At 41.0% G+C, this 23014-nt stretch overlaps 1 protein-coding gene across 1 annotated transcript in view; it reads left to right on the top strand.

The window, feature by feature from the left end:
* Positions 1-6593: 6593 nt before the first annotated feature.
* Positions 6594-23014, top strand: part of LOC107189521 (gustatory receptor for sugar taste 64f) — a 63475-nt gene continuing 47054 nt past the window's right edge. The window contains exons 1-2 of the mRNA XM_015578075.1: positions 6594-6624; positions 6862-6982. Of these exons, the coding sequence (XP_015433561.1) occupies positions 6594-6624; positions 6862-6982 (152 nt within the window). The remainder of the gene's footprint in view (positions 6625-6861; positions 6983-23014) is intronic.

Genomic DNA, 23014 nt, shown 5'->3' with positions numbered 1-23014 from the left:
CCCAGCGACCGGCCGAGAGGAGGGAGGGCTCAGGGGGCACCAGGCCCCCCCGCAGCCGGGGCGGCGGCCAGCCGCCGACCTCCGGCGCGCCTCGCCATCCTCCTCTCGATCCGAGAGGGGTCGGTTAACTCCCGACCCCTCTCGTCGTCCTCCTTCCGCGAGACCACGGTCTCACAGAAGGAGGACACTGCCCTCCACGACCCCTCGTCCCCCACCATGGCAGCGACCACGGCAGGGAGTGAGAGGTCCCACCCGACCACCAGTCGGAGCACCCGTCTCTCTCGGGAGTAGGCAGGGCACTCCTCCAGTGCGTGCTGCGCGGAGTCGAGCTCCGCGCCTCACTGGTGGCAGCCAGGCGTCTCCTCCGCCCCCACCTTCCGCAGGTACTTCCCGAAGCAACCATGTCCGGAGAGCACCTGCGTCAGGCGGTACGTCAACCGGCCGTGGCGGCGGTCCATCCATGCATCAAACACGGGTAGGACCGCCCCCACGGCCCGCTGCCGGGCGGCGCCGCTGACCACCAGCTGGCGCCGCCACGCCTCCCTGGCGAGCCCCCCAAAGGCTCGCCTCCACCCCTCGACCGCCTCGGGCGGCGGGTCGATGCCCTCCCTGCGGTGTGCCTGCCGACGCCGATAAACCTCGGCGTCGACCACCGCCTGGAGCTCGAACGGCAGGGCTCTCACCCCCTTGGAGCAACGGAACTGAGCCGTAGGGCAATACTTCATTGCCTAGGGGGGAGACTTTGTTATGCTTAATAATAATAACTCGCTTATATTACTTATTGATTTTACTACTAATTGTGTGTTAATACACAGCTGTTAAGGATGCGGTTAATAATAGAAAAATAATTCGTCAGATAGTATAAAATATAAAAGTTACAGTAGAATTAATTAGTCATCGGTATGTATATAAAAAAAGATAGTCAGCTTTACAGAGTCAATTAAATAAATAAATACATATGAGGAAGGTAGTCGTAGGTTGCGTCTTACAGAGTCAGAAAATAAAATATAAAATATTATAAAATAAATAAATAAATAAATAAATAAAATAAATAAAAAATTAAATAAATAAATAAACAAATAAATAAATAAATGGATAAATAAATACATAAATAGATAAGTCATTACATAAATAAGTAAATATGCAAACATACATTATAGGGGCGGACGGGCCCGTGTGTGCCAATTTGCATCTTTTTTACTCATTTTTTTTTTCCTTTTACTCTTTTCTTTTTCTCTCTCGTGTTTCTCCTTCGTTTCCATGACTTTTTTGACGAAGTCCTTAATATATCTTTTATGGTCATTGCGTAGGAGTTCAATGAAGCTGTCAGGGGACAACTCCTCTCCTATTAATTCGTTGACGGATGTTCGCTCTTCCCTCCACTCCGGGCATTCAAACACGGTGTGTCTGGCGTCGTCCATATCTTTTTCACAGTACCAACATTTGGTACTTTCAGCCTTTTTAATTTTTCCTAAATATGAGCCGAAGCATCCGTGGCCTCCAATGACCTGCGTCAAGTGGAAATCCAGGGTAGGCGGGCCCCAGTCCACCCATTCCCTCACATCAGGAATGAGTAGGCGTGTCCAGTCCCCATGCTCGGCCTTTGTCCACTCCTCCTGCCATGTGTCCAAAGTCTTTTTCCTTTCTTCGTATTTTATTTTATCCTTGTTCAGGACCTTGCCATTTTTCTTCTTTTCTTCATTTCTATCGAATATCCTTTTCCTTTCTTCAATAATGTTTTTCCATGGGGGTTGCCCCGCCATGACACATAGCGCATCGTGAGAAGTAGTACGATATGCTCTAGTGATCCCTATTAGCATTGTTTTTTGTACTTTATGTATCCTTTTTTTATTCCATGCAATCTCCAGGGCCCCACACCACACAGGTGCTCCGTACAGGACAATGGACTCCACTACCCTGTAGTAGAGACACCTAGTGTGATGGGTGGGACCGTTGGTATTTGTCATGAGTCTGGCTAATGCTCCGGCCGTTCTTAACGCTTTCTCGCAGGTAATTTCGATATGGGTCTTGAAGGCCTGGTTGTCTTCTAAGGTCACTCCGAGGTACTTTACATTCTTGCTGTTTTGGATAATCGATTCGCCTATCTTGATTTCAATATGCCGTGTGAGTTTTCTGCCCGTTAGTAGGATGAACTCTGTTTTGTCCCCTGCCAGCCTCATATCCTCCATTTCGAACCATTTTTCAATGTTTTTTATTGCTGTGCTCATTTTTTTGTAATATCCAAGGAGTCTTTTCCTTGGATCATAAGGGCCACATCGTCCGCGTATCCTATTACATTAGTTCCTATCGGGAGTCTTATTCTAAGTAGCGAGTCGTATACGAGGTTCCACAATATGGGACCCAGAATGGATCCCTGTGGAACGCCCGCATACACATTTTTATCGTGCCATGAACCTTCGGTCAGGTAAGTTATTTTTCTATTCACAATATAGTTCTTTAGAATTTCGGTTAATTTAGGGCTGAACTTGCGTCTGTTAACCGCTTCTATTATGCTTTCTACTTGTATAGAGTTAAATGCATTTTTGACATCGAGGGCAACCAGCACGCAATGCAAGTTCTTTGTTTTGGCGTCGAACCAATGGCGCATCACGCTCGTAAGGGCGTGTACCGTCGACTTTCCTTTGCAAAATCCGTACTGGTTGCTCTCGAAGTCAGTTTGATTTAATATTCTACTTTTGATGGCGCGCTCCAACACTTTAGCAAGGTTAGATATCATGCAGAGGGGTCTCCACGCCGATGGAGACCCCGGATCGCCCGCCTTTTTAGGTATTAGGACCAACCTACCGACTTTCCACCTGTCCGGATAGTATCCCAACTCAAAGCACGCATTGTACATGTTTGTCAATTTATGAGGTCTTAATTCGGCTAGAGTCTTGATTAATTTAATTGGGATACCATCCAGACCAGGCGCCTTCCTCATATTTAGGCTACCAACGGTTTTTCGGATCTCCACAGTTGTAATTTCGCAGTCTGCACTTTCCTTTTTGTCGTTTTTTCTTATGCCTAGTATTATATCTATGTCTCTTTTTTCCAGTTTGTAGCTACTCCTATTAGGTTTCGGGGTTTGCGGCTTCGTAACGAATAATCCTTCAATGACCTTTTCCATATCCTCCTTGTTTATCCTGGTTGGTGGAGGTTTGGTTTTAAGGGACGCGAGGACAGCCCTGTAGGGTCTGTCCCAGGGGTCCCCATCCACCATTTTCTGCAACCTTTCCCATGATTCAATTTTTGCCATTTTAATTTCTTTGTTGAGGACTTTTTTCTTCTCCTTATATTTTTTCCTAAGTTCTTCGATTATAGCCTCTTCTTTTTTCTTTTTACATGCTCTCTGCAGATTTCTTCTGGCTATGTGACTGTTTTTTCTGAGCTGCAGCAGCTCAGGCTTCCACCAATGGGCTTTGGGTTTGTTCTTCACAATAGCCGGAAGTGGTATAAGAGCCTTCTTGACAGATTCCTCTATAGTATGGATGTATAGGTTGATATCTTCTCTTGTCCATTTTGCTTTACCAATGTTCGCCACACCTTCGTCGTATAGTTGTAAAAAGGTTTTATAGTTAATTTTGTGGTTTTTATTATTTGTGTCCTCGTTACTGTTATTATTATTTTTTCCTTTGTCCAAGATATGTATGAGATATTTATGGTCTGTCCTGTGCATGTATCTAATATCGTGCTGTTTTGTACCGTTTGAAAGGTTTTGTGATCCGTCATAATTATATCAATTAGGGAGGTTGCCCCATTCCTCTCAAAAGTATGGTTAAGCCCCGAACTCTTGATGGTGATTAGATCCTGGCTTGCGCACATATCTAAAATCCTACCACCCCTTTTGTCAGTTTTGCTGGACCCCCACTCCGTAGATTTGGAGTTGAGGTCCCCAGCTATTACAATTTGTTTATTGTTATTTTTGAGCTCCCTGACATTATCCTCCAATTCCTCTATTATTTTCATGAATTTATCATGACTTACGTTGGGGGATATGTAGCAGCTGATATAGACCGTGTTGTCTATCTCAGCTGCTACATATCCATTTCCTTTGGTTCCGGCTTTTACAGCCCCACAGCCATTGCTGCCTTTATTGGTAATCCATATGGCAGCCTTGCCCGTAGAGTCTGTGAGCCAGTTGTTCAGGGAAGTATAAGGTTCGCTTATTATCACGATGTCTATTTCTTCTTCATCCGTGGTTCTAGACATAAGGTCTTGTGCAAGACGACAGTTGTTTAGGTTAATTTGGAGAATTTTTCTGTGGTTATTTCTATTTTTATTGCTATTGTTATTGCTATTGTTGTTCATTGTCCTTTGTTGGTGTTGGTAAGTCTGTCTTTATTCTCACTGACCCCTTTCGTTCTTGTTTTCTTTGCTTCTCTATATGCTATTCTATATTTGGCGCACCTCGTGCTCCCCGTGGTGTGGCCTTCAGTGTCACAGAGCGCGCATCTGGCTGGATCTGTACATTGCTCGGCACTGTGACCGATCTTTGTGCACTTCCTGCACGCCTTGCTGAGATCTTTTCCCCCGCAATCCTTTGCCATGTGGTTGAATCCCCAGCACTTATAGCACCTGGTGATATCTTCCCTGACCACCACTCTGCATTCGCTCCACCTACTTTTAATTTTGCCAATTCTCTCCATCTCTTTCGCCATTACGTCGGTAGTTATTATAGTGACGTTTTGTCTTTCTCCATACGCCGGTCTTAATGCTTTAATTTCAACGGGTTCATTAATTCCTTTAGGCACGCTGTCCCTGATGGCTTGTTCAACGTCCTCTACCGTGGTGTTTTTGTCCAGGTCTTTTAAATGCAAAACCTTTTTAGGACCTTTCCTGTAATTGACATTGGCCTTGCAGCCTTCTATTTTTTCGTTAATGATTCGTTTGAACCTGTTTGCTTCTGTGCTGTCTCCTCTTATGGAGACCATTAGATTTCCCTTCCTATTGCTCTTGACTCCCGTTACTTTTATCTTTTCTTTTTCAACATCTATGTTTTCTTGCAAAGCTCTTAGCGTTTCCGCGTAGCTTTTGCTAGAGTCGCTGACTATTATAACTTCTTCATTGTAGTTCCATTTGTTTTTCTTTTTAAGGCTATCTTCTTCTTTTCTTGTAAATATCTTAAACATAACGTTAGCGTCTCTATATATAAATTCTATGTTTTTTCTTGTTTTCTTTAGCGTCCTCTTATCCTGTATATATACTGCTATTTTGTGTCTGTTATATGTGTCAGTCATTATTCTGAGTTTCTTAATAGTTTTGCTAATACACTCTTCTTGTGTGGTGTTTGTTGTCTCTTCCACTTGTATCAACGTCTCTTCTCTTTCCACTTGATTTGTTGTCTTGTCTTCTTTTCGTTGCTCCTTTCTTTGTTCACCAATTTCTAACTGGCACAGGAATCTCTCCCATCTGTCCATAGTACCTGATTTGTTTGGTATTAACAGAGTACGATTCAGGTACGCCATTTCACCTGGTTTAGCCTCCTGTCTTTTGATGGCTTCATATTCGTGTGGGTTTTCTATTATCTTTTTGTTGTATAGGTTCCCGAAGTTACCTTCTGATATGATTACCAGATCCCAATCTTTGTCTATGTCCTTAATTCTTCCTTTATCGATGCAGGTCTTTTGGTAGGCCTTCTCAGGCCATACTAGATTCATCAATTCGGTAAATTTGGTAGGGTCGCTACAGTTCCTAATTTGTTCCATCAGGAAGTCTTCATTAATGTCCTTGCTGCTGATGGTTTGCGTTTCTGCATCTGCAACGTCAGATTTCTTGATGCCGGCTCCGCATTTAGAGCACACCCTGGGCTCTTCCTTCCTGTTTTCTTCCTCCTTTGTCTTCTCTTCGAGTGCTCCTTTCATCCTCATTCAGTCAGTTCAAGACCCTTGAAGTTTCTGCAATCGCTTTTTTCAGGTCATCGGGTATCATTGTGGCTTTGGCCATTGCGTTAATCATTTTGATTTTGTCGGCCAGCTCCTCGACTTCTATGTCCATGTTGTCTTTCCTGTTTCTACCAGGGTCCTGAGTTTCGCTGACCCTCTTCCTTTTTCCAGCCTGTTTCGGAGAATCTTCCTCGCACTCGGAGAGGCTAATGATGCTAATCTCCTTGTTTAGCTTAAGAGCAATCTCCGATAGCGAGTGAGATCTCTCTCTGGCGATGAATTTCTCCGGGCTCCTTAATGTAACCTTGGACCTTGGTTTAAAGGGGTCCTTTACAGGTACGATCTCTGTGTCTTTATTGGTGCCAGTCGCTTTTACTGGTGTCTGGGCCTGGTCACCCACCACAGACACTGGGCGGTAGTTGGATGACTGCCGGGGGGAGCCCGCTCGCCCACTCCCATCACCGGCAGGTACTGGGGGATCCGAAGCCCCCTGCACCGTATACTTTTTTTTCGAGTAGGTCCAATCCATGATTTTTAAACAGGTTGACTAGTCATCAACCCCACTCCCAACTAGTCAGGGAGGGAGGGGGGGGGCGTGAAAGGCCTTGATGGTGTTTGTGTATGTATGTGAGTGTATGGAGTGTGTGTGTGTCTGTGAAGGGTCGTTATACCAGGGAGGATCGTAACATCCGTCCTGGGCGCGACCCTGTAATGTTGAGGGTACCATTTGTCCTGGGCGCGGGTATCCCTCAAGTGTGTGTGTGTGTGCTTGTGCGTGCGTGTGTGTGTGTGTGCGAGATTTTTCTTTAGGTGGGGCAGGATAGAGGGGAGGGGAAGGTGGGGACTAGGGACACGGCCCGGCTCGGCTATGCATCCCTTCGGCACGTACCAACGCCTTAGGATTGCCAAGCCGTGGGCCACTTGCGTCGTTAGCAGTCCCCGTCGCATCCACTCTTACTTAAGGTTTTCACTTTTTCAGGTTTCAACGCCGGGGACTCCCAGGGGCACCACGAGGAGGTGACGCAAGAGGACTTAGCTAGGTCAGGCCCTCCAGGGTCTCGAAGGGCAACCGCCAATGACTCTCCGAAGCCGGAGCTCCGGTGAGTATCGCATAGCATGCTGCCGTCAGTTCACCTTTCGGTTTTTGACTTCCCGATACACCATCCGGAAGAAAGCCATCGCCAGCCTCTGCCGATCCCCTGGAAAAAGGGGGATCGTCCCTACTCAAGGGTCCCAGGTCGGGAAATGGCAGAAGGTCCACCGATCACATCATCCAAAGATCAAGCGATCAAAAGACCAAATGCCCAGGCCTCCCAAAAGACACTCTGAGTCTCTGGGACCCCTCAGCGCGTGGCCTGGCGGGGATCCAACGCGAGCTACGTATTTCGTGCGACGTTGTGACGGTCTCAATGACACTGCGTGTCTCTTTCCATCCTCCAGCACTTAGGCACGAGAGCCTCTCGCTCAGACGCTCGGTAAACCAACTTCCTTCTTTACCCTGCGATTTCCACATGTAGCGTTTAATAACCTACGTATTAATTTAATCCCCTTTTAATATGTTGCTCAATATTTGGGTACAATACATTCTTTCAAAAGAAATAAACTTTTTCTTATTCATGTATTTTAACTTTTGACGTGTGAAAGCGTTCAGCGTCTCGTCAACATTCTCCGCCATTTCCAGACAATGGATGATTGACGGGCGCGTGCCGAATACAGTCCCCACTCCTTGAAATTGTAGGTAGGTCCTTCTTGAGAGGTTTGTAATATGTGTGATGGAGACAGACGACCGTAGGCAAAGACTCACGTTGACGGTCGCACGTCATTGGCCAAGTCGCGAAGAGTGAGAGAGACACAAGTGCCGTAGGTGTCTCGCGATCGCGGCAACACCGCGAAAACTCGGGCCTACCTCCCAGGCATCATCTTTCGAAAAACAGACCATAGAACAGTACCTAGAGGAATGTAAACAAAACAAACGTGATGAGGTGTTGGAGAGGAGAAAGAAGGCGATGGAGGAAAGTGGTAGGGAAATGGAGGGGAAAGTAGGTGACGAACCTTTGTCCTAATAAAGTTAATAACATACTAATAGCTTCAATCGTCAGGAATTGACAGACGAAATTTACAATAGGTTAACAATCAACTGACAGCGATGGATGCACGCGGGTCGATTGTATCTACGATCATAAACATTCTGATTGATGGTATATAATATATAAAATAATATATATTTTAAGAATATTTTTTATTTGCAATATATAACAGAATTAATTTTCGTCAGAAATGCTTTGCAAGATTCTTCATTAGATAGTATTTCTTGCTTATGATATATCCATTCTTCATCGATCTATCCACACCTCAATTACCCTATCATCAGATCAAGCATACGATATACGCCTATCCTATGATCCTTTGCCTCCATAACAAGCTAAACTGAATCCAAAACGGATGTTTCTTAACGAAGTTATACTCATTTACAGAAACGCATACCATTGAACCGTGCCATGCATACAAGACATGAAACCATAAAGAGGCAGGCGTTTCTATAAATGGCCATAACTTCGTTAAAAAACATGTGTTTTGGATGCAGTTTGGCTTGTTTTGAAGGCACAGAATCATTATTTCTGAAATACATGTAAAATTCCGAGCACTGTTGTCTATGAGGAACATTCGTTCTCAAATATGAACAAAATTTTACAATGTGAAGGCCCTCTTTATAAGGGAAGATTTTACCTCTTAGGCACCGAGTTAAATACAATCGAATGAAAGGGTCAAGAGTAGAAGGTTCAAGCTTTAATTTGCCTTTCATTTAAACAAATTCTGACGAATATTAACAAAGTTATGGAACATTGAATTTCAATAATTTTTCCCTAGTGCACAAGTGAGGCGATACTTTTGAACAGCACTGTAGTTTTAGCACCTCTTAGCACTTAATTTTTCAAGAAATATGTAAAGTCATGTCCAAGGATAAAAATATATTAAAAGTAAAGGGGTGCTTGGAGTACAAAAAAGTAATTCAATGTTTTATACTTGATTTTACGAAAAAAAAACACTGTTTTCAAATTGTTATTTTATCAAAACCATACAGAAAGGTGAAGGAAACAAGGTACTAAATTACTCTACATACCCTCCTCTATATCCTACATATGTTGTTATTGCACTTCCCTAACACTACACTTGTAATAAATCACTTTCTTAATATAGGTTTCTTGTTATTTTCTTCGAGTACAAAAATTGTTGACTTTCAAGCCTCAATTTGTTGCTAAATACTGCTGTTTTCGAAAAACCAAGATATCTGTTTACTTTTATTCATTCTTAGGAACATAGGGACAACGTTTCATTCATTTTGAACAAAGATAAAATTTGGGGTTTTGGCCAGCTTTTCGGGTCAATTACCCCACTGTGTGTCGTTCCGACGACTGTAACTTTTCTAACATTGTATTCTTTTACACTCGCGATCACACAATACATATTACCAGAAAAATGCTGGTACATGATTACTTTCATTTCAGTACTATATCAGTTTCGGTATAACTTTCCTAACATAATACTAGTAACAAAATAATACCGCTTTTAAATATCTTCTTGCAAATATTTGGAAAATTATAATAGAACAGGAAAACCGAAAAATTACCGATTAATATCGGTAAATATACCGGTATTTTCATATTTCGGTTTTTATGAGGGTTACGAAGGTACAACCGAAAATTACCGGTATAATACCCGTATTTTACGTTTCGGTAGACGTAGTGATGGGTGACCGAGCAGTTCGAGCTACTCGAACGAGCTCGGGTGACAGGTTTATAGTTTCAGCGGAGACCCGAGGCTCTGGCCCGCGAAGGCGAAGGATGTTATCTGGCCGCCGGCAACCGACCCTCGGGTTACAATGTAACACACGGAACGAATCACCCAGTAAAAAAAATTTTAACTTTTACTCCTTTCAGTGTACTTTCTTAAAAATGTTATGAATAAATTTAGGAGATTCTCCTGATGAAAATAAGTCCAAACCCGACATAAATCGGACTATATTTAATAACGTATAAGTTACTTTTTTACGGAAGAAATGTCAAATAAATCGGTTTTTCATTGTTCTAAGCACGACGCAGCTCACCAAAAAATCTGAAAAATTGCAAGGAAATCAATGTTTATTCATACGTTATGTTGCGATACAAATTCTATGTTATTAAATATAGTCCGATTTATGTCGGGTTTGGACTTATCTTCATCAAGAGAATCTCCTACATTTATTCATAACATTTTTAAGGAAGTACACTGAAAGGAGTAAAAGTTAAAATTTTTTTTCATGGGTGATTCGTTCCGTGTGTTACATTGTAACCCGAAGGTCGGTTGCCGGCGGCCAGATAACATCCTTCGCCTTCGCGTTCCAGAGCCTCGGGTCCCTGCTGAGATCATAAACCCGTCACCCGAGCTCGTTCGAGTAGCTCGAACTGCTCGGTTACCCATCACTAGGTAGAAATCCCTGCAGAAGACAAGAGAGAGTTTTATAATGTCCAGACTCGCACATCCTTGGCACCGTGGCCAAGTGGTCCCGACTGGTGTATGAAAAAAAATACAGATGTTGCTCTAAGAATATACGAAGAGAAGCGGGACCTCCACTTTCCCGTGCAGCTTTCCCTTCCCAAAAAGTATTCACAAGTTATCGACATCTTCTACGGGGTAAGTAGACAGCTGTTCTACTGACTTTTCCTGCACGTCGTTGCGTCTTTAAAGTGACTGTACGCCCCTGTTGAGCCGTGGTCCGCTGACTCCCCGTGCCTGCGGATTGCCATCATTTGGGTCAATTTTTAAACGCTTATAACTAGCAAATGAAACATTTGTCGCAATTTTGTTATTCTTGATTTTCGTCTTATGTTGTCTCAAAGAATCATCCCTTAATTTTTTCCCACTAGTAGTCGAAATTTTTAATTTAATTATAAAAGATTTACTCTAAAAATTAAAAATTCACTTATACAATTTTTTTCACCATCTGATTCGCCTCTTGAAACCATTAAGTTATGTAAAAAATGTTTCTCATATGATCACAGATAAAAATATTTAGGTTGCCTCTGGTTAGCGTAACACCCTATATATCATGTAAACTTAAGGAACACAATTCAAGCTATTGGGTCTATTTATTTCTCCAACTTCAAAGGATATGATATTGAAGTGGGTCGGTACTCCGGGAGAAGATACACATTCCCGTCCCTATTCATTGGAAACAAGTGCAAGCAGTGTGACAATAGAAAAATTCTGTTTACACAGTCTGTCCGGTTATCGCTTGTTCACGTGTGGGGGACACTATTGATATGGAAAATACTGAAGTAACGAGACTGTGCGTCACCATAAACAAACATCATTAACAGTGCACAAATATGAATCACTTTGCTCTCTGTTGTATTTTTTTCACATGATTTGTTATACTTTGGCTGTTTCCATGACTATCAAATGAAACATTGAATATTGTCAGTCAATAAACTCGTAGTTACAGTGGAATAAAACGTTACAAATTATAATGGAAACTGTATGTATTGCATACTTGTAATGGAGCTGTATGAATATACTGTAACTGGCAGATAAATTATTTCGAGGTTATACAGGGTGTGATTAAAGATGTGGAGCACTTTCACAGGGTGAATTCTATATGCTGAACTACGACGAAATTGCTTTCGAGGCTTCACTTCCAAGTTATTAATTGTTGAAAATACCAGCGAAATAAGCGCGAAATAAGCGCCAAATACGTCTGATCCTTAGGGTTCTTCTATTTGAAAGGCGCGCACTTCATCAGTTTCACGAGTGAGTATCATTCATTTCATTTTATTTCATATATTAAATTTCACTAGGTCATCGATCGAGCTCTGTATCAGCTGGGAATCGGCTGTTCGAGTATTATAACCCATCGCACCAGACGTATTTCATACTTATTTTGCCTGTACTTTTTACATAACTTGGAAATGAAGCCTCGAACGCAATCTCAGTATTCTTGATTTTTGTCTTACAAGGGAACACACCGAAGTGACAATCACGGATGTTGATGTAGCTCCGTGAGAAAGTAGTTCTTATATAATTATTTGACAAGTATTTTTCTTTAGCTGTAATCATCCATGTTAGAGACGTGAAAACAGTTCACAAAGTTGGAAGTGTGAAATATATTTGGTTAAATATTTCGAAAACAATTAATTAAATATAAATTAAAAAAAACAAAGTTTTTGTTACAATTTATAGGGCTGGTTATCGTATCAAACAGATTCAGAAGTTCTAGTTAACAAATACATATTTTCTTTAACGTTTTTTATTGAAAATATTATTTACTTTTGGAGAATACTTTCACAAAAACCAGTATCAATCGGCGAATTTTCATTAGTTGCCAATAAAAGTGCCTGAACGATAACCATCCCTATAAGTTGTAAGTAAAACTTTGGTTTTCTTATTTCAGATGAGCGGATCTTAAGATTTTAAATATACCGTTTAGGTTTCGTTTTTTGAACATCACAGTCATTGCTAGTTTTTGCAGTATACGTTGAACAAAATAACATGAAAAAATTATTTTCGTATCTTAATATATATAATAACCTCTAGACTGATTATTTACTCTATGTGTTATAATTTTCGTTTACAAAACAGTCGTTATATTATTATATAGTTATATTTTTTCGTCAACAAAGAAGTCGTTTTTTACAGTGTTTACAGCAGAATGTACCTTTTTAATAATGAATATTGGGGATGCATGATGAGGCATGACGTTTTGGAACCGATTACAATTCTGTTACCACCTGCTCTTGACATGCTGCGATTGTATGTTTTTTGGAATTGCTCCAAAGACTGGACCAAATTGTAGCTGCAGGGAAATTGTGCAGCAGTGTGTGGTGAGGTCTGTAATGAAAGTAATGTGAAGAATTATGCTTTTGTCTCCTTGTGCGAGCAAGTGATGCTGCGGAAGGAGGCGGCGGAGCGGGATCGGCAGGGATTCGGTGCCGCCCGCGGATTGGGGAGTGTGGAGAGGGGCAGCCGCAGCGATGATCCCCGCATGCCTCCCTCCCCACATCCGAAGAGGGGCTTTTTCCCCTCAGAGTGAAGGAGGGTGCCTCAGCTCCCACCGAGACATTGAGGCAGCCGCTGAGGCCGTGGGCGAGGCGAATGAAGGCTCGTTTCGCCTGCAATAGGCGGCCCAGAGGAGGGTCGTTGCCGGAGCGTGGCCCTTCGTCACCACCAGACAGCGAAGGAGCTATAGCGGGAGGAGCAAACCTTTGGGCAACCCATCCCCTTTATGAAGGAGCTGCCTTGGAGCTGTGACGCATGTGGGCGCTGTGGTGAAACGTTTCGGTAGCCGAAACTGTAATTCGGGATCTTTAAGCCTCTTCAAGACCGTGCAATGTAAATTCGAAATGGGTTACCTGCAGTTTAATTTTGACCAATATAGTAATTACTTTTAAGTAGCAAGCGGCAGAGGCGAAATATTGTGTACTTTTGATGAAATATTGTAAGGAGAAGTTTTAAATATTAATTCCCAAATGAAATTTACAGCCTGAGATTCAGATCGCTTCTAGGTATATTAGGGCCCTCTCACGCCACTGGTATAGCTGCTTCAAAGATACAGAGTTAGCCATAAACGAGGCCGACTCTTAAACTATTAGTACTCGATCATCGGGGGCCCATTGTGTCCCGCCGCACTCAGGATCGTACGCCACATTCAGCTATGGGGTTTCAGGGAATAAAACAAAGAGGACTGGAATATTTGAAAGAAATTTAGGTTTTCGTAAGCTTCTATTGGGATTAAAAGGGCCAGAAGTACTTTAAATCTGAAATTAGTATGCTATGAGTACTTGTTTAATTACATTGTTATATCTTGTATTCTCAGAATCTCTATCAGAACCTTTTTTCATTGCACATTTTTATCTTATTACATTCAGACGCGAAGAACGAGCGAAAACCGTCAATTCAGTGACACGTGGAAGCAACGGGCGTGGTCGTCCTTCCTCGAGACGCTGACGAAAATGTCAACGATTCTAAAACTTTGCCTCGGCGAATCGACGACCGCGAATCATAGCCAGTTGCTACCCCGTATCTTCTACGTTTTCTAATAAAGGAAGGGGGGAAGAACCTATAAAAGGATTGTCCAAACCGGGGAAAAGAGTTCAGTTCGAAACGAATCTAGTTAGAAACTCTCTTAGTTTAAACTCTCTAAAACTCTCTATATAACTCGCCGAAGCAGTTTCGGCTCGTATGTCATCCTTGAACGGCTTGTTCGTTCGCTCTTCGCTCCAATCTCTAACACGCGACAGCGAGCTAAGCGATAACGGTCTGGGTTAGGTGAACTCAGCTGTTCAGTTTCGGGTTCCGCGACGATATCTATCCCTTGTGCGACGCGACCTCGCGATTACGCGCGGCCTACAGACGAGTTTTATAAGACACCGAACCTCGAAGTGCAACTTCCGAGACAGCGACAACGTATCCCGCAGTGCCTAAACCCTGTATCATAGCTCCGAGCGCCAGCGAGTCTTCCGCCCTTTCAAGGACCCGAAATCCCGACCGAACCGACCGAAAGCGACACGAATCTATCATTCATCCTCATCATCATTGGTATGTTAAGACTTGTTTGTATCTTTTATTTATAGGATTGTTAGAATATATCTTTATTATTATTATAAACGAGATTGATTTCCTATTCCTCCCGTTCCATATCCAAACTGCGTACTTCACCGGTAAGTTTAGACAGGCCGTGTTTTCGTACCTTAGAAGAGCCAGGACTCGAAATTATAAATAAAGTAACGACTGCAACGCGGGACGTAACAACATTAAAACGAAAAAACAGATCTATAATTTTACGAGGATACAGTATCGTGCCCGTCGACTTTACTAGTAGCGATCGGACGGTACACATCTGATATAACTGCTTCGATGGGAGCAATATAAGGTGTGAATACATCGCTCTACGCGACGAACTCGAGCTGCACCCAGATTCCAGCACGCGAGACTTGGAGAATGCTCTTCGGCAACCCCGCACAACCATCGATCGCCACCTTAATTCGATAGGCTAGCGTAAAGTGATGTCGCGATGGACGCCTCATGTGTTCACTGATCAAGACCGGGCCGCTCGTGTCAGCATGTGTGAAAGTTTGTTGCTCCGCCAACAACGGCAGAACTTTCTTAAGGAAATTATCACTGGAGATAAAAGATTGGTACGCTACGAAAATGACACACGTCACGCCTTTGGCTTCCTCGCGGCGAAGTCCCGTCAGCCCAGCTAAAGCCCGATCCATACGTTTGGAGTTGATGCTGTGAGTCTTTTAGAACTCGCAAGGAATGCTTATCTGGGTACGCCTGAAGCCTAACCAGATGATCAATGCCACCCGTTACAGAAACCAGCTCCGCAAGCCAGCCGATGCCGTGTGAACAAAATAATCGAAACGTCTCTGGGTCCAGCTTGTTCACGCTAACGCTCGACTTCACTGCATAAAGTTGATGCATGAGCAGCTCGAGGAGCTATGGTCTGTTTTTCGAAAGATGATGCCTGGGAAGTTGGCCTGCCTCTGCGCGTGGCCTGGCGGGGATCCAACTTGAGCTAGGTATTTCGTGCGACGTTGTCACGGTCTCATTGCCACTGTGTGTCTCTTTCCAACCTCCAGCACTTCGGCACGAGAGCCTCTCGCTCAGACGCTCGGTAAACCAACTTCCTTCTTTACCCTGCAATTTCCACGTGTAGCGTTTATTAACCTACGTATTAATTTAATCCCCTTTTAATATGTTGCTCAATATTTGGGTACAATACATTCTTTCAAAAGAAATAAACTTTTTCTTATTCATGTATTTTAACTTTTGACGTGTGAAAACGTTCTGCGTCTCGTCAACATTCTCCGCCATTTCCAGACAATGGATGATTGACGGCCTCGTGCCGAACGCAGTCCCCACTCCTTGAGATTGTAGGTAGGTCCTTCTCGAGAGGTTTGTAATACGTGTGATGGAGACAGACGACCGTAGGCGAGTACTCACGTCGACGGTCGCACGTCATTGGCTAAGACGCGAAGAGTGAGAGAGACACAAGTGCCGTAGGTGTCCCACGATCGCGGCAACACCGCGAAAACTCGGGCCTACCTCCCAGGCATCATCTTTCGAAAAACAGACCATAGGATGGTCTACTATACCCCATCCACCGTGCAGCCCGCATATTGCACCTTCGGAGTTTCACTTGTTCCGAGCTCTTAAACGATATCTGCTGGGCAAGCAGTTTGATAATTATATCACCCTCAAAAAGTATATTGGAGACATTTTTGTATCCCAGCCCAGATCTTTTTGGGAGAAAGGCAGTAAAAACTTGTCGAGCAAATAGCTTAATGTTATTGATACTGGCGGTAATGTATCGTAGAATAGAAAGTAAGTTTCTGTAACGTCGCTACTTTTTCACGCTTCTACGTTCGACTCAGCAGAAACACATCCAGTTGACATTTTTCAATTCTCGACAGACGCCAGACTTATAACTCCCGAAATCAGCAGAAACACCACGTCCGGTTGCACACGGCACCAGGGCGTGGTAGTTCCCACCATCGCCTCGAGGCAGGTATATAAAAACCCCCAAAAAATTCCAATAAAGTCTCATTTCGATTCCGTCTCGCAATTAGCAGTATATCATTTCAACCGTCACCTTCCTTATAGTTTTGCATACGAGCACGTTTCTGGATAACTTTCGAACGTTTCATTCGCTCATTTTTTGTGTTTTTTGTGACAACACTAAATTCCATCACATTACCATAAATACAAAATAAAAATAAAACTGGTTGAAAATGGCAAAGAGTTATGGGACAGCACAATAAAAAAAAATTAACAATAGGAGAACGTGCTCCTATTGTAAAGTTAGTAAAGGAAAGCTCCTCAATACAGTAAATAATAGGAATATTGGAAAATAGTAATATTCTAATATTAATAATGTACTGTGTGTGGACACTTACGCGCGGTAGTGTACCTAACATTATTTAAGACCAATCAACGCACACTTTCGCAGTTGAACAGTGGTTAATCGTGCAGTTATGAGCGATAATTTAAAGATCACATACGGCAACTCAGGTGGAGTGTGTAAACACTACTTTATCACATTTAGTATTCGAGAAAGCTTTAATTTTCGAAACACGTGAGAAATAATCACGCGGCTGTAGTTCTGACTACTTAAATAGATGAATATCTACCACGCGGCTGTCAGTTGTATGACAACGCAAGGGGTTAATATTCTATCTTGCACGCCTCAGCGACCTATTGACTTACTTAATCGATCGCAATAATTATGTATACGATGATCAACGACTTTGCGATGCAGTGAGCATCGTGGATATAGTTACTGTATATGATTATCCTTGTAGGACAACTAAAGCAATCTGAATCGTCAAGAATTAGGAATTAATTCGCGCAATACCAAGAAGAAGGAGTACTTTACGCCTACTTTATTAAAATTTGAGAATTCCCGCTAAAATAACTATTTAGAAATTCTCAAAAATTTAAGTATTGTGAAAAAGGAATGTGATAAAAAGTGTTTAAATGGTGAGAATAGTTGCCTATGCGTAAAATAATACTACAATAAACAAAGTAACAATCGTATGTGGTTCATATACCAGATACGGATGTATGTGGGAGATACAGTAAAAACACTTATACATACATATGTCAGAGTTGTGATGATCACTTAAAGTGAAAGTGACTGAATTGCCTGAAGTTCCAATTTGAAACAATTTCTGAATCATTGAAATTTCAATTTGAAACAATTTCTGTATCATTAAAAAAATTAGTCATGAAACTGTTTATTTCGAATAAATTTTAAAAATTTTAATGGAACACTATTTTCAATTCTTTATTTCCAGATATGTTCAAAATATAAAATTTTTGTCAGACAGAGGTATTACGAGGGTTAAGAATTGAGAATTGAGAATTTTGACAAGTGGTTAGGTGCAAATACTTTTCTCAGTATAGACCATCTTTTACTTTGAGAAACTTATTCGAACAGTATTTGAGAAATGCGAGAAATAAGATCATGCAGATAAGAGACTTTTTATTCTGTATTGTAAAACGTTGGTATCGTATATACGTGCCATGAAATTAAAATGATAAGTCCGGAAATTGAGCACCGGTCGATAGAATGAGCGTCAAGTGTGTCAAACGTTCGTCCATATATAATCCTTTATGAAGCGCTGCATATCTGATATTTCTCTGTCATAGTTTATACAGGTGCTGCATAAACAATATAGTATATAGCCAGTGAAGCCGATCCATATACCTATTTCTCAGTTTATTTTCTGACGCGTTCTCGAACGGAACGAATTGTCCTCGTCACGTCACCACGTTGCGCTCTTCCTTTCCATTTTTTCCTCCTGTTTTGTGATTCAATCAATCTTAACGTTCCATTTCATTTAATAGTTTATTCTGTTATTACGATCTAATAAATGATTATTTTTTAATTTAAAGTAACTGTCATTCAGCACTACACAGTTATGTACCTTTATTTAAATTATCTTAATTTTATATTTACATAAACATGTCGAGTTACAGTAATGTAAAGGAACAGTTAAACAGAATGCGGCCTCTAAATTTGTCAGTTGTGAAAAATCAAAGCGTAATATCTGTCAATGTTAGGTACGTATGCAAAACGATTTTATATGATCGTGTCGGGTGGTCAAACATTTATTCCATAAATATGGCAACGAACATTTTACAGCAGCGATGAGTGACCTTTTTCTGCAGCGACACGATATTGGAAACCAACAATCCGTACAAGACGCTACATCCGCAAGCTTAAAAATCCTAATTTATTCATTTAAATATTCTTAATTTATAAGGTGGAATCTTGTTATTGCGGGCCGCAAATAATTAATTGGTGGTCCTCAGGTTGCTCATCGCTGCCTCACAAGGAATATAAATATTCTGTTATTAAATACATTGTTTATTAGTTTACGATAGTTAATGTTTCGACAGCCATTGAAAAAGTGTTGGATTGTTCCCAACAAAAGTTCCATCATTTGTAGGATTATTTTATTAGAGAAGCATTAATATTTTCCGTCTTTTCATCTTGAGTTTCCTGTTAAACAACATATTAGGTATGTCAGAAACTTTATACTGTCTTCGTAGTTTCTATACTATAGCCTGTTTCATTATTATGAGTAATATATGTACTGCGTTTTTTGTTAATATGTCACATTGTAGTGAGAATTTTGTATATTACCTATGAATCTTTGTCAGTAACATCTCGACATATTTTTCGTAGCTTGTCTGTCGTCCTTCGTTTAATATTTTTTGAACCTGTTATATGGCACGTTCATTCACATAGTCACTTTAAAATCTCATACAAATTTACCTGACTTTAATAGCCTTCGTTGCATACTTAAACTGATAGCGTAAATATTCTCTCATAATAATACTAATAACCGTAACTTTCGAGATAGATTTTGCACGAAAAACGACATATTGATCTTACAACTACCAATAAATTAAACTTTTCCTTTTTCTGATTTTAGCGATTCCAGCATTTTAGAATTCTTGTACCGGGTATGTTGTTTAGAAATTTAAAGAAATTGTTTAGGTAATTTATAATATACATACAAATAAATAATATATAATTTGGAAAATTACACAAAAGTTATTAACGAGTGACATTTGAATAATTGAAAGAGCAATATTTGTTGCATTAAACATTTTCAACAGTGATTTACAATATTTTAATCATTTCATTTTAGAAACATTATCAATGCATGTGGAGATTTAAACAAGGTACGACTACGAGTAGCTAATTTGAAAGTTACGAAAACTACAAAACACGCCAGACTTTTATCTGAATAACAATGAAAGGGGGGAGACTCCGTGGGCCGTGAGCTGCTCCGTGCGCTCACACAAGCAATGGGAACCGTGTATGTATACGCGATGTAGGAGAGAGACATTCGATTTCGAAGAATCCAACTTCAGCCTCGATAATTGCACAAATGAAGTTTTATCGGGTATAGCACTCACGGGTAGACTTCACTATAGGGTGGTTTGGTCCTTAGAAACACCAAAAAACATTATACGTTGAAAGGATTAGAATTTTAGAAAGTGAGTGATTGTGACAGAACCGCTGTAAACAAAGATGGCTGCTCAGGTCAAATTTTGTCAAATATCACACGATTTAGTTTTCTCGTCAAAAGCAGAGCAGACCACCCTGCAAATCACTATCACACTATCGTAGAAATGCGATTTTTGTGAATTTATCACTTCTGGAAGGCGTAAGCTGGATTCTACGATTTGACACGTACTGACTCATGAATGCTCAGGAATGTGCAGTGGTATAGTTCAAGGATTCTCCGCTAGGATATTTGTCAGCCACTTTAGCCATGTTACCATGAGCATCGATAAAGGAGCAAGCAGTCGGTAAATGTAACCTCGCAACACGAAAGGAATCGTGTCGGACTGTATCGAGAGTTTCGTTACGCTGATGCCACATGTCACCCATTACACTTCTGCCCATCAGGAGAACGATGGAATATCTTAAAGCAGGTTCAAATACGTGCAACAGCTAGCACGAACACGCGCAACACGGCGCGTGGCTAAAATCCCGTCCAAACTCGAGTAACATGCAACAGAATTTTCACTTGAGACCCTCAAGAAGGGTTGATTTTAACGACCCGGCGTGCATTTGTAGCGCGCAAATGTTTGTGAAGACTGGGAAACACGAGAACGCTCGGCGCGTATCGTTGACGAAATTGGAAGGAACTTTCCTATTTTTCTTGAATTAAACCACCCGTAGTGACAAATAAACAGCTGAATGCATGAATTACATCTATATAGAATGTTCATGTATCAAATAGTAAGAATATGTTTCCTGTTTCCCTGAATATGTATTAAGAAAATAGTATAAATATAATATATATTAATCATATTATTGAGAAGATGTTGAGAGATTGTATGGTCACATATGACAGCCGTATACTCATTTATAACTTGCTTTATGACATTGTTACTATACATACGTGTACATAACTTTGTTCGAATGCACATTTTCATGCGTTTACTTGTTAACACAAAACTTAAGGTTATCGGTCAATTTTATTACTGAAGGATTAGTCAGATAGAGAATCAACAAGAAAAAGCGCAGCAGTCATTGTTTCTACTTACTGTTCCTTCGGTACTTAAATTACCCAGTTACCTGAAGCTTCGTTTTGAAGGTAAATGTACGAAAAAAAAGAAAGCCCCGTCCACCGTTTAGTTAGGTTTATAAAAGTACTTGGGTTTCCTACAATTATATGGAATTCTTGTCGAATCGGGACATGCCTCAACGCCGACTTAATACAATGGAAGTCAGTACTAATGTTTATAATAATTTATAGTCTTTTCGTAAATAAAGTACATACAGGGTGATTCTCTCCCTGCACAAAATGAAAGGCCGTGCCATTCTAAACAACCGCGCTATTAAAACCGTGTCGATGCATGTAAATCTATCAATGGGCCCTCACTGTTGATGGTGCAGAGTGTGATACAGTCGTCTCCGTTTCGGTAATATCGCCCCTGTACCATCGACAGTGAAGTTCGTTGATCGATTTACACGCGCCACACGATTTTCAACGATATGCGTCAGAATGCTCGTGTTCCGCTTGACGTTGGTCGAAGTCTTAGCTACACGTCGAGCCATTAGAATCGACTCTTTCAAGTGTTTTCTGCAATGCGCGTTGCACGTATGTGGACCTACCTTTAGGCTCGTGGCAAAATTTCGATTCTCGCTGAACGCAGGAAAAGAACAGCGAGAGCGAAAGAAATATTACTTATTCCACTATGTACTATCACGTCACTGTGAGTTTACAGGTACAGTTGTGTGTATTGTGTTTGCACTCATCCAGAGTCTGGTCGACCGTTCCCTACGAGCTTTATCACAAGACTCTAGAATTATTAAGTGTTGAATATACATGGGACTTACAAATGTAAGTCGTATAACACAAGTTTTGTTCTTTCAGTATGAAAAATGTACAGTTTTCAGATTTTTCTCTGTTTTATAACTTATTCTTAACAAACAAAATGGATCAGTTTAAAACATAAAAAATCAGAGAAGTAAACATTTCGGGTTTTAACTAATTTTTTACAGAATTGGTCACGCTATTTATTAATATCTTGTCGAGGTACCCCAAGTTAAAAAAAATCATCGCTTTACGTTAATTTGTTGCACAGAAAAGCTGAATTTTTCCGGGTCCGCTAGAAAAAATGGGCGAGATCAATTTCAGGCACCAGGAGCTCGTCGCGTGGCGGGCTCTCCCTTATACGCTCCCGCCGCGTGCCCGCCGTTTGCATACTGGATTTTTAAGTGTGGAATGGATTATTTAAAAAATTAAGGAACAGATAATGTATCTCTTTCCCCAGAGTTCGTCAAATTTTCAACTCTTAATGTTAACAATTGACGTTACTGTGATTTTTCAAAGAAAAACAAATTATCACGATTCCTAATTAACTTAGAGTAAATTTGTTTGCTTTAAAATTTGTAGCCAAGTTGCAGTTATCGAATGGTCTATACGGCAATTTGATACAATAAAAAATAAAGATGTTATTCAAATTGTTTACAAGAAAAAAAAGTACCTATTCTTTCGAGCCATTTTTCGGTAGTTTAATTTTAAAAATTCATTTCATTTGGAAGTCTAGATGATAGTACAACTCTCAAAGAGTAAAAAATACCCGCGCTGCTTCTTGCCCGACTTGTCCGACACAGAGACTTTAACTTTTCCGGAGACGCGTTTGGGATAAATTAATGGCTTTTTGTAGAAACTAACAAATATTTAGTGGTGAAATTTGGCATACTTTTTTATCGTAACGGAGGCCACATTCTCCTAAAATACGGAAGCATTATGTTCTAATCTCTCCGAGTATTAAACAATTGAAAGAAGAGCTTATTTTGACAGTTTTAATACTTTTGCAACTGAACATGTACACCGATTTTAACGTACTATACCTCAGTTTGTAGGTATTAAAAATACCTACATGTTTTATTTGACCCTTTTTTCTCTGAAATGATTATATTTTCTTCTACGCGCGAAAAGCATGTTTTTCACACACTTTCAAATTTTTCTAACAATGTTCCCCACAACATTTCCCGAGTTTTAAACATATACATTTCATTTCTAATGACCTTCCGAACTATTTTGCACAAAAAAATA

Source organism: Dufourea novaeangliae, unplaced genomic scaffold, assembly GCF_001272555.1.
Source record: "Dufourea novaeangliae isolate 0120121106 unplaced genomic scaffold, ASM127255v1 scaffold164, whole genome shotgun sequence".
Taxonomy (NCBI): Eukaryota; Metazoa; Arthropoda; class Insecta; order Hymenoptera; family Halictidae; genus Dufourea; species Dufourea novaeangliae.
The sequence above is the reverse complement of the archived record's forward strand: the minus strand, read 5'-3'. Positions and strand labels throughout refer to the sequence as shown.